This window comes from Bidens hawaiensis, unplaced genomic scaffold (assembly GCF_021521415.1).
Source record: "Bidens hawaiensis isolate Kalapana, Puna unplaced genomic scaffold, B.hawaiensis_p1.1 tig00032505_1, whole genome shotgun sequence".
NCBI classification, from domain to species: Eukaryota; Viridiplantae; Streptophyta; class Magnoliopsida; order Asterales; family Asteraceae; genus Bidens; species Bidens hawaiensis.
The window spans coordinates 164,767-177,979 of record NW_027495555.1 but is presented as its reverse complement, the minus strand read 5'-3'; the positions used below and the strand labels follow the sequence as shown (position 1 = coordinate 177,979).

At 35.0% G+C, this 13,213-nt stretch overlaps 1 protein-coding gene and 1 pseudogene across 2 annotated transcripts; both read right to left on the bottom strand.

Annotated features, from left to right (window-relative positions):
- Nucleotides 1-1,676: 1,676 nt before the first annotated feature.
- On the bottom strand, nt 1,677-3,239 carry LOC143583746 (polyubiquitin 11). Its single transcript, XM_077065973.1, has 2 exons — nt 3,144-3,239; nt 1,677-2,488 (listed from the first exon to the last, which is right to left on the bottom strand). The coding sequence occupies exon 2, from the start codon at nt 2,486-2,488 to the stop codon at nt 1,799-1,801; it is 690 nt and encodes a 229-aa protein (XP_076922088.1). The 5' UTR covers nt 3,144-3,239; the 3' UTR covers nt 1,677-1,798.
- A 2,366-nt stretch (nt 3,240-5,605) lies between these two features.
- On the bottom strand, nt 5,606-12,727 carry LOC143583745 (tyrosyl-DNA phosphodiesterase 1-like; annotated as a pseudogene). Its single transcript, XR_013144237.1, has 16 exons — nt 12,542-12,727; nt 12,253-12,453; nt 10,753-11,025; nt 10,503-10,667; nt 10,325-10,385; nt 9,634-9,710; nt 9,293-9,547; nt 8,580-8,669; nt 8,352-8,486; nt 7,455-7,604; nt 7,270-7,374; nt 7,128-7,181; nt 6,752-6,842; nt 6,273-6,350; nt 6,024-6,177; nt 5,606-5,774 (listed from the first exon to the last, which is right to left on the bottom strand). The product of XR_013144237.1 is annotated as a tyrosyl-DNA phosphodiesterase 1-like (transcript).
- Between the last annotated feature and the right edge of the window lie 486 nt (nt 12,728-13,213).

Below are 13,213 nucleotides of genomic sequence, written 5' to 3'. Positions count from 1 at the left end.
GAACTATCAGACATACAACTGTAATAGCCGATAATCGAGGATTCGAATCGATGTAAACACTCAAATCAGAATGTGAAAGCAGAAATTTGAATTTTAGCAACAATGAAGATGAAGATAAAAATTTCCTAAGGGCCTGCTTTTATAGGCCCAGGAGAGAGAAATGTGGCAGCTGATCGGGTTTCACGCGCCCCCACTCGCAGGGGCAACCCAACGACGGCGCGACACGTGTCCCTAACAGCTGTGTGAGGGGACAAAAAGATGTAACCGACCTGCCACGGAACAGAGACGCGCCCCCACTCGCAGGTACTAACCAATGCGAGTGCGACACGTGTTCAAGACAGCTGTGTGAGGGGACGTGAAAGGCAACTGTAGCACCTCGAGCACACGAAACGTCTGACACGTTTACGGCGCACGTCATCACCAACCAACCACGTGTTTGGACCTTTCGTTTTCAACCAAATGGATAGAACTTCGCGCGACGATGGAAACAACAAAGAAAACGACAAAACCCCCTATAAAAGGACAATTCAGTGAGTCTAATATCTATCTTACCACGCTCGCGCAAGATAAGACACACATTAGACTGGGGGGGCTTGAAGAGGTATGTACCCGCCTCAACACCAAGCAAGGCGGGTCAACCCACAAGATAAAGACATTATGAAGGCACAAAGCCAAAACCCAGGCGCATCGCGCATACAAAACATGCTCAGGCATCATATGCTCGCGCATCACATATGCGCGCGGCGCATATCGCATGCTCTTGCACATCACATATGCTCGCGCGTCACATATGCGCGTGGCGCACCAGCGCGCGGCGCATATCACACGCTCGTGCATATCACACCTGCGCATGAAATATCTGCGCGTGAGAATAAAAAGAAGACTTCGCGCATCCTCAGGATGGGCGCATATCACACGTGCACATAATCAACCTCGTCCTTATCCAAATCAGGATCAGGGCAACCTTGATTGTGCACGTCAGACACTCTTCTAGAAGGCATCTTTTTAAGGAGTAAGAATATGCTGATGTTGACAGCTGCCAAATGAAAGGTCGACAACTCAGCATGACACATGTGCTACCACATGATTTCAACCAACGAGAAAGCGCCAGGTGTCCCAGAGGACACGTGGCGCAGTGCGATTGGAGGAGGCCAACGAGGCTGAGCCCAGCCAGTGGAAACCCTAGCACTATAAATACAGCATCAACTCCACTTTGATGACACATTCATTCACACTCAATCATTGACAGTTACAAGCAGTGATATCACATTCAATCATATTGAATTGTATTCACTCACAGTCAGTTACAGAAAACACACAGTCACATAAGCAAGAGTATTTAGCGATTCAGCAATACTCTTGAGATTTCACTGACTCACACTTTATTATCTTCTCCACAAAGATACTGATTCTCACGCCGGAGGGTTACCCCAAAGAGGACCCCTCTGTCCCTTTCTGAGGGGTAAGTAACGGCGCTGTTCATTTTGTAGGTGGAAGAACACGGATTCAAAGGAACCATCGGTGAAACAGTTTAATCATACCCGAGGAAAGTAGATCTGCTACCAGTGAGTAGATCCACGTTTCTTCAGTATCCATCCTAACCATTTTATCATGTATGTCTTGACCTTAAAACTAAAAACAAATATAGAAGATGAATACTAGAAATAAACCCCAAGAAAATAAACAACCACATCCCAACACAAGCTATTATTCAAAATACGATTTTATTCATTATCCAAAGAAAACAGTAACATGATCCAACACTTTCCACAATCACATTACACAACAACATCCTTACTTAATTTCCACCACGGAGACGAAGAACAAGGTGAAGGGTGGACTCCTTCTGAATGTTATAATCCGCAAGGGTACGTCCATCTTCCAACTGCTTACCCGCAAAGATCAACCTCTGCTGGTCCGGTGGGATACCCTCCTTATCCTGGATCTTAGCCTTGACATTATCAATTGTATCCGAACTCTCCACCTCCAAAGTGATCGTCTTCCCGGTCAAAGTCTTGACAAATATCTGCATACCACCACGAAGACGGAGAACCAAATGAAGAGTGGACTCCTTCTGGATGTTATAGTCAGCAAGGGTTCGGCCGTCCTCAAGCTGCTTGCCAGCAAAGATGAGCCTCTGCTGGTCCGGTGGGATACCTTCCTTGTCTTGAATCTTGGCCTTGACGTTGTCGATGGTATCCGAGCTTTCGACCTCTAGAGTGATGGTTTTGCCGGTAAGAGTCTTCACAAAGATCTGCATACCACCACGGAGACGGAGGACAAGGTGAAGGGTGGATTCCTTCTGGATGTTGTAGTCGGCAAGGGTGCGGCCGTCTTCAAGCTGCTTTCCGGCGAAAATAAGCCTTTGCTGGTCGGGTGGGATTCCCTCCTTGTCTTGGATTTTGGCCTTGACGTTGTCGATGGTGTCCGAGCTCTCGACCTCGAGAGTGATTGTCTTTCCGGTTAGAGTCTTAACGAAGATTTGCATCTGTGTAACCAAAATTAATCAAAATATTAGAGATCTGATCAACAACATGCATCGCGTAAAAATTCATAAAATATTCGGTGATGAGCGTTCATATCATATTATAGTGAAATAATATGGCACAAAATTATAGTATTAATTTTGAGATTTTAATGTTTTAAAATAGAAGAGTGTATACACATAAGTCAGTGAAAAGCCCTCGCTACTAGTCGGACAGATATGGAGATTAACGATTAATCAGGATTGATTAAGATTAATTGGATAGGATTTTAATATATAATTTTCAGTTTTACATTTTTATATGTAATTTTCAGTTTTATACATGGATAAAAATTGGCCAAAATCTCACCGAAAACCGCTGATTTTTGCCAATATCTCGCCAGAAACTGCCGATCTCAGCGGTACCTCATCCGAAAATGCCATTTAAGTCAGATTAATCTTGACTTTAACCGGATTTGATCATTCTCTGATTAATTGGCTGATCAGCCCAAAATTAATCAGTGAATTTAAGACTAACGGTTACTTAGGGATTAATCAATGCCCGAGTTAGGCTTATTGATTGCTTGTTTCATTTATACAATATGATAAATTAGAACAAAATAATAAAATTAATATAGGATTATAAAGATCAAGAGAAAGAAAAAATAAGAGATCATACCTTGAAATTTGATGAGTAGATTTAGGGTTTTGAGAGAAGATAACAATTAAGTGTGAGGAGAAGGGTGTGATTTGGGGTTGAATTTATAGGAAAAGAAACGGAAGTCTTAACGATAAGTAAAGAGAGGCGGTCAAAGACATCCAATTAGGTTATGACACGTGTACAAGGCTTAGGTATTTGGTTGCTGCACGGAATCTAGTGAGAGTTTGTCGGCTTCTATAAGTTGCCGTTGGCTTGTTTCCAATACTTTTCTTTTGTTTTTGGGTTCAACTTTGTTAGATTCCATTTCTAGAAGATGTATTTTTAGTGAAAATAAGAAATAAAAATGATGAATATCTTTGTTTTCTTTTTTTATCTTTTAAATGAAGTTAATTATGATTTTATTTTCTAGTTCGGAAACGTAATATCACGGATAATTAGAAGGTTATGGCGTCGATTGTTGCCCCCTTACTTGTTTTTTTTATTGTAATCGGTTTTCCCAAAGATCAAATATAGTGGATTATTAAAAACACTTTTAAATTGGTTATATTTTCACTATGTAATTTTAAGAAATTCATATTTTAACAAAATATTACATACTCCAACCATTAAAGTTAAGTTAGGAGACACTGTACTTTCAAAATACATATGTGGAATCACGAAATAATATAAGAACAATAATATAAATTTGTAAAAATTAGACACGTGAAATAGAATTTTCATTTCTCCTTTCCTAATTTATATTTATCATATCCATATTGATAAAACAAAAATAATAACAAAATCACGTTTCTTAAAATCAAATATTGATACAATCGTAACTAATCATTCTATGGATTGAATGTTATCTTTGTCATGTTATTATTTTAATTAGTTTTAATCAGCAGCCACTCGTATAAATAAAAGTTGATAAAGGTTATTTAATGGAGTAGCAAATAGTTATTTAAAAAAATTGTGTAATTATTAATGTTCAATTTATATTAGAAAATTGGATTGGCGTATCATAATTACTACGGGTTTTCCATCAACAAGTGGGAAATAAATCAAATACTTTTGGATTTTTTTATGAGCAAACAGGAAAGTGGACAGCAAAAGTTAATAAATTATATGCATAGTGGTGATGGTGGGCAAGGGATGAGGAGTTTTAGAGGATTTGGTGAGGGTGGAAGGATAAAGACAAATATTTTTGGGCAAAAGAAAAAAGAGAGTTTTGACTTTGGGGATCTTCATGAAAACATTCACAATTCATAACGGTTTTAAATGATTTATCCAAAGCACTCTTTAATACATTTTAATAAATTGGTTGTGGCTCAATAGTAGAGCACTCACTTTACTAGTGAGAGGTAGGGGTTCAAACCTCACTATCACCAATTTATATGGGAGATATGAGGGATGACCCTGACTTGCCAGGGTTTGAGTCCTGATCTTACCCGGTTTTACCGGCTCCTCGCTGTCATGCCGTTTGGCGGGCGTGGGGGTCGGGTTTCATCTGGTGAATCCCTCAATAGGTGGACCGCTAGGGGCTCCGTCCGTCCGGACTAGTGGCCGGCTTGGGCTACCTTTAGCCAATGGGGGTCGCGTACGGAGTACCCGGCGTTAATTAGTTGGTCGTTCAAAAAAATACATTTTATTCAAAACTCCAACTGTAATTGTTTCTTTTTTTTTAACAGCTAAAATTTTTGAACTACTAATATTGTATACTTATTTAACACTCCAACCATCTTACCATCCCATCAGAATGGAGATAGATAACATTATCGGTCTAGTACTGATCTAAAACAACACTTGAAGAAGAAATATAAGTTAAAGTTTTGAGATTGAAGATCAAGAACTTGTATGGGCAGTGGATGAGGCACCAACCAAAACTTATTACCCTTATTTAGGTATGTTTTGTTTCTTTCATTTCCAATACCACATCGATCATTAATTGTCCGTTGATCTAAAACCTGACAATCGTCCAGGTGAAGTTCTTGAGAACAACTGAATCTCAAAACATCCTCAGAAACACGCATAAAGACTGGAACATTGTTAGAAATATCCGTAAAGGCGGGAAAACTCTCATAAACTAGCAAAAATGTTATACAAATGAGCATTATGAGGAATGGAAGAAACATATGAGCATGATGATTGTAGTTCAAACCATGAGTGGTTGTTAACCATGTCGGTGCATATACGAGTTCTTGCTTGCTTCTAAAACTACAACCATATATATATAAACACTCACAAAATTGGCAACTTTTGTGATTTTCTCAAAAAAAATTACGGAACACCAACGATCCATGCTAGATCTGACCAATTGCCCATCCTGCATCCTCTACATTCTTTATGTTGCATACAAAAAAAAAGGTTAAGAAACGTTACTAACTTCTTTAATAGCCTTAACATATAACAAGTAGATAATTATGAAAATGTTCGGATTACACAAGTTAGCTAGTTTCGTCAGTTTTTTCTTTTTTTTTGGGTGTCTAAACCATTATAAGCTTATTTTCAAGTTATTGAAATCAAATTAGAAAATTTCCTCATTGTTTCTCTGATTACATAATTTATCCTAAAAAAATCAATATATACATGATAAAACGTAACGTTTCTAAGGCCAAACTTGGCCCAAAACATCCCTCTTCTTATATTGTCGATCCCACGACCAAGGAACATCTGCATGATAAACAACAAATTCAATGTTAACGGTTAACAAAAACGAGTCGAGTAGTTAGTCAAAAGTTATTTTGTTAAGTAATTTGTCCAAAAATGGCTTTAAGATTACTAAAAAAAAATTATTCTAGTAGGTTTTACACATAAATATAAACTTTAGATAACAGTTGGCCCAATTGACCATTTTACCTTGTCATCTGTATATTTTGTATTTAATAAAATTTTAAATTATTTATAAGATGAACTCGTAACCTTCTGAAGAATAGCGTTGCGGAGGGAGTTCATATGGCACAGGCAAAGTAATCACGTCTGGCAGATGTATTTTCTTGCTGTGTGGTGAAGCCAGTGTTACAAGTTTTGTTCTTTTAGCTTCATGAGTTTTCACAGGGGACCCAAAATATTTATTCTGAAACGACACGTTCAAGTTACATAACAGTTACAAAAATGACATATTCCTTTATTAAAATGGAGAAACATAAAAAACAGAAACAAACATTTTACCTCAGATGTGCTCCCACTTTCGGTACAAGAAAATGCATGACCATGGCTGATTGATGATGGTAAAAACAGCACCCCAAGCTGCAAGGGTAAAATAGTAAATTCAAGATACAAGATAGAGGCCCATATGCTGCAAGTGCAAAATAGTAAATTGCAATCGGACTTTTTTTGTCTTTCTGATTATACACGACACATGTTGTAATTGTCTATATCGAACTAATTTCTCTCTTCTAATTTATCAAACCGGAAAATTGATTATGTGGCATAAGTAAATGTATCCAATTCTGATTATGTGGTATCGTTTTAATACATAAATTTTTTTCACAGAAACGAAATAGTGGTTGTGACTTCTGTTATAGGGGTTGTTGGTAATAGTATATGTGGTTTCCTCTTATTTGTTACAAGTTTGAATATAGAAAAGAAATCATTTGACAATCAAAAGTCAGAAAATGTAAGGTTGTTTAGGACACAATATATAATACCTCGTATGAACGAATCATTAGCTGAGTGTTGTTCTTCTGAAGTGCTCCCCAAGCAGCTTTACTGAGATTTGATGATGTCAGCAAGAACCATCTGTAAATTTTAAAACAAATCGATAATATATCTGTCGTAAAGAACCAAAAATATATTAGTGCTAAATAAAACTAATAATCCCAGCCTCGTATGCCTTGAAATTTAGAAGAAAAATAGGCAAGCTGGGCCCAAAAATTCCATTTTTCAATTTTAAAAAATAACAACAAAGATTAAATTATCAAAACATTAATCTAATTTACTAAACAAAAACAATTTAAAATTTGAAATATAAGATTACCACCTAAATAAAACCCATTCATATTTCATACTTTCATAGGCACTTACGCAAGGTTTTGACCGTTATAACGAGCAAACGTCTTTATATGAGGCATTGCACGACTGCAACAAATAAATATGCATATCAGTATCATGCACAAGTAATTAATTGTGTAAGCTGCAAATATAATCACGGGTTCACATTGCATACCAGTGACCAGTGTGGCTCGCTTTCCATTTTGCCCAATATTTTTTTTAAAAATGCTTTCTCTACATTCTTTTGAGGGCTTGGAACACAGCTCCCAGCTGCATAACCCTATCAAATACAAGAAAAAATACAACATATTTTAAAATAACCCCTTGTAACCTAGCACATAAGCTATAACATAATATTACCTCTAGACAACATCTAATATCCTCGACTGTGGGACATACAATTAAAGGTTCCCCAGGGCCCAGAGGCTTCTTATCCTCTGATACTCCCGATGACATTGAGAACGCAAACTCAGTCATCCACTTTTCGTCTAATGAACCCAAAGACGAAAACTGTAACAGTTTAAAAACATTAGTGCAAAAGTTATATTCATAGTAATAATTACTAACTTATGAATAAAATGATTTAGGGGTTTTATGCTCAGAAAAAATATACACTGGCAACTTTTGACACGCACACGCCTGCGCTGATAGTGGCATGTAAGATAATCAACATTAAGGGCATTCAAGTACGTTTTTACTCTTTTCAAATTCCCCACTTCTTTTAAATGTGAATCAACTTTTTCATACGGGGATATTTTTTACCAAAAAAAATTAGACTATAAAATCAAGCATTTTATATCTTTAATCTGGGTATAAATTTTTTCTTTCTTCCAGTATTGTGTTGTATTCCATTATAGAAAAATTTGTGTTGGTTTACCATTATAATGGTACCAACACAGTTATAAATGATAACAGTAAAACAGCACGGTTATTGTAGTAAAACAACACAACTTTCGCACAGATATATGATATCAGCACAACGCCATTTTTTTCTAAATATAACAAATTAGCAATACTAAATTCAAATTAAAGATAAAAATATGCATGAATTTATGATGTAATTTTTTGTAAAAAAATAATGTTGAATGAAAAAGCTATCCATGTTTTGTATTTGAACCTCCATCTATATATTACATGTTTGATCTGTTATTGATCAAACATAACCCAAATAGAGATCAAACATAACCCAAATAGACGCATTCTTAAGAAGAACATGTCGAAACGGCCAAAGTAAAAAAGCGGATACGTGCTCCCTACCTGATATATAAGGGGAGAATTTTGAAACTCTTTATCAAAAACACAATCCTGTAGAACTGAACGGATCTTCATGTGTCCCCATTTCTTAATATTTGAACCCGAATGATATCCAGGTACCGAAGCTATTAACCTTACCTGAAATTTGTTGTTGCCCAGTTTTAATAAAAATCTTTAACTAATGTTAAAAACATCAAAAACATTTTTAAAGAAATACAAAACAAACATTACCGTAGCCTTGCTGTAATCAAATCTCTTAAAGAAAGATGGATTGATGGTGATGTTGCCTCGTTCAGGAAGTTGAACAGAAAACTCAGGCCACTGCAATTATCAACAATGAGAAATCTAGCAGTGACTACTAAAGCAAATGCCAGAATTATCAGTTTTTCATCAACTTCAGAAGTTTTTAAAAAACAAAACATTAATTAACACATCTCTAAAAAGAGTTTTTTTTTGGTCATATACATCAAGCTGTTTGATAACTAGGGATGTGAAAGACGCAAGTCGCTTGAAGGTACTCAAGATCGGCCCACTGAAAGCATATTTATATACATATTTATATAATAATTGTTCACTTAAATTTATGATAAAAACAATTAAATATGTTAGATATAGAAACCTTAACTAAACTATACATAAAATAAAGTTAACATATAAAATTAATTAAAACTAAAAAACGAGCTGAGCATAAGCTTGAAAAACTATTAGCGAGTCGAGCTCAAGCTTGAAAAAACTACTAAAAAGCCGACCTCGAGCTTTAGAAACAAAGCTCAAAACTCAAAACGAAACCAAAAAACCACACCGGAATCACCAAACCCAAACAAAAAACAAATGGTCTGTTTTTTTTGTTTTTGTATAAACCGAATTTTTGGTTCTGTTTGACTAACTTAGACTAAATTTACCTCGGTTTCTACAAATTTAATCAGGATGCAATAATATAGTACCTTCAGTGCACCAAGATAATCAACAAGGTCAGATTCAAATCGACTTCCTTTATCTGAACCACCATTTTTCCATGGAAAATCTTGCATCCACAAACCCTGGCTTTTGTTATTCCAATCAACATATATTAAGTTTGCAGTATGAACAATAATTCTAACTCCTTGAGCGTACACCAGAAACATTGCTTTGGAATGGTGGGTCCCCCATGCAATTGGTAATGGAGGTTTGTGCAAAATCCAATTTGCAGGTTTGTTTCTCTATAAAAAGATACAAAATGAAAAAAATAAAGAAAACATATTGGTTTGTTCAAATGCATAATATGATAACTTAGATTGATGAAAACCTTCATATGTTCCTGCCTACCATCACTTTCACCATGAACCACCAAAACATGAGGTATGTTCTTTAGAGTTGGACATGCTACACCACAAGCAAAAACATGATTAAAAAGAAGATTATGTATCACTGATTCATTGATGCCTTAATTATGATTGAAAAACAGTATTAGTGCAATAATAATAATCTAAATCTCTAAATATAAAGATTCAAGAGGTTGTATATGTATGCATTAAGATACACTCTGGGTGTTTCAAGTTGTTTGACCCGATACCATTTAAGTTAACTTTTTTTAAACATGACTTACTCATAGAAAATACACTGAAACATGTAAGTTCTAAATAAACAAAAAAGTCCTAAAAGTGAGTATACATAACTTTTAAACAGTTTAAGAACTTTGAGATCTCTAACAACCAATCATTTTATTTATTTAATAAAATGTTAGGGTAGGTTTGTTATTTATTATATGTAATTTTATGATTAAACATATGTAATCACAAAATGACAAAATTGCATATAAGAATGATAAAACGACCTTCAAATTAAATATATATAAAACTAATAAACAAAATGATTTGTTGTTAAGAGTTATTGAAGTTCTGAAGATATCTAACCCATATGCAACTTACATGCAATACCAAAACAGAACCGAAAATTTGCTTGTATATATATAAAGCACTTGTATGGATGTTGCTCACCTGACATCAGCCAGTCAAGGTCAACCATGTAATTTGAAAGTACAGCAACTAGCACATTCCCCTAACCGCCATACAAAAAACTAAATCAGAAATATTAATCACACTGCAAGTGTCATAATACATCTGAAATCACTTCTTTTCTGGAAAATATGGAGAATAATTGCAATTTGCTAATCACCTGAATCACATCCCCAATTGACACACAGTTAGTATTAGCCCATGATTGCAGGCCTTTCACTCTCATAAGCCGAAACGTTTGTGGAACTTTATCTTTTGGAGGCTTGAACTTGCGAATTGCCTCACCAGATATTTCATTATCTTGAATATCATTATTCATCTCACTCTGCATGTAAAAAAGTAAAAAAAAAAAACTAATGCACATGAATTATCAAAATAAAAACAAATAACTCATTTAATATAAATATTACCTGCAACTTTCTAGCAAGGGCCTCATCTTCAGAAACTTGTCGCAATCGCTTTTGTGAAAGGGAATCATTTTGAACACCTTCAATTAAAGGTCTTTTTTGTGTGCTTGGAGAACTAGAATCACTCTTTTTAACACCGGTAAGCGCCTTATACTTGAATAAGTAATGCCCAGGGATTAATTCTATAATATCACCATCTTTAATTATTAGCTTTTCACGAGACAAAAGCTTCTTCCTTTGACCCTGAGATCTAACGACAACTGGATTTGTTCCTTCCTATAAGTCAATTTAAATCAAAGAAAAGTTGCATTTTTAACATATTTAAAGCATTACAGGGTACATACACATAAAAGATAAAGATATGAAGATAAAAAACATGAAAGGGATAAAGAACAGATTCGTTTGCATATGTAATTAACTCTCAATGTGTATTTTACTGAATAAATTAATACAATGCATAGTTCTCCATTATATAGAAAACTAAAATACAGACTAACTGAATGTTCAAACTACTAATGCCTATGTAAACAGAAATGTATAAACAGAAACTGCACTAGCAAATGACCATATATAAGACTAATACTATCATAAACCCAAAACTCTGCAGGTTATGGTGTTTTAGTAACTGCAAATCTCAGAATTCTAAATCCTGCTAGATAAAAGATAGCCCACTTCATGTTTTCCTCTTTAGTTTCAAGTAGATACAGGTGCGTGTAAACGAATCGAATGTTCATGAACTGTTCAGCGAGAAGTTTGTTTATTTAATAAACGAACGAACATGAACATAATATTTTTTGTTCGTTCAATTAAATGAACAAAATGAACACTTGTTTTGTTCCTTACATTTATGTTCATAAACGTCTGTTTATGTTCGTTCATTTATGTTCATTTTAGTCCGTTTATGTTCGGCTATGATTTTAACGAATACATAAGTAGTTTATGTTTGTTCAATTATGTTCGTTTATGCTTGTTTGTGTTGAGGTTTCAACCCCCCAAACTTCTGAAACCTCCTTCATGACCCTAAGAAAAAACAAATTAGAAATGTTAAAACTTTAAATACAATTTTAATATAAACACTAATTATAAATATAATTACCAGTATCCAAATGTTAAAACTACATTGGTTTAACCTTTACTAGCCCAATTACCATAAGCTTAGGCCCTTTACCCTTAGGCCGTAGCCCATGATTTTAGAAATTTAAACCTTATTCAAACAAAAGGAAAAATCTAGCCACAATTGCAAAGAAAAAGAACAAGTAGCGACAGACAGCGCCCCCTTCGTCGGTCGATTTACAGACAGACTTCCGACTTTAGGTAACTTATTAACTTATTGCATTTTCTGGTCCGTCACTGGTTTCGCAACCGGTTAAAGTTAAAAATGAACGGACACGAAGATGCCCCTGTTCATGTTTGTTAATAATACCTAGTTGCCACTCGTTCATGTCTAGACAGAACCACGTTAAATCTAAACGAACAGACAGAACGAGAATTTAAAATGCATACCACGGCTACTTCAACCGAGCCGTCAGCTGAGACGGTGACGGATAAGTGCTTCCGGCTGAGTCTCTTGTCGGTGATAGGTATAACATCACGGCCTAATACGTTAACGCCTTTGGTGATTTCAACTCTAGGGATTGAATTCGAAGTGTCTTCGTCTATATTATTATTACTATTATTATTTCTCAGTGGCACCAAAACCCCAACCTTGTAAATTGAAAAACAATACAATGCGTAAGAAACAAAAAATGAGTGTGTGGTAATTGGATAATAATAATACGGTGGAATTGCGTACCTGAGAAGAAGAAAAAGAATAACTTGCCATTGATGAACCGGAAGAAAACTGTGAACCCTAAAAACCACGGTGTGATATACTATTTGATATTTGATTTTTGTTGTGCAGAATCGGGAAGCAAATAAACTACCAGAGATAGTTAGCTCGTGAAAAAGCTCGATTAAGCTGAGCTTAAACAAGCCCGAGCTCAAGCTTCTCGAGTCAGCTCAAAAGCCTAAACATACCTGTTATTACAAAAATATATATATAAATAATTAGAAAATCCCGATGTTTCACTCTGACTAATCTATATCAAAATATTATTTAACTAGGTTAGATCCCGTGTAATACACGGGCTGGTAATAAATATAAACAAAAAGAAGAAATTTTGATACAAATATATTTACAAAATAAATAAATATATATTTAGTGTATAAATAAAAAGACTCGGCTAACTGATGATAAATATTTGGTTTCTCCTTAGAAGAAAGTTAATCCATTTATATAAAGCGAGAAGGGAACTTCGTCTTCTGAACCATAGTAAACCACAAACCATAACCTCCTACAAACTATGAAACGATAACACTTGAATTAAAAAAATAAATGTAAACGTGATTATATATATAGACTTGTATCTACATATCACAAACATTACTTAGTGAAATAACAAATATTGCAGATAAACAAAAAGAT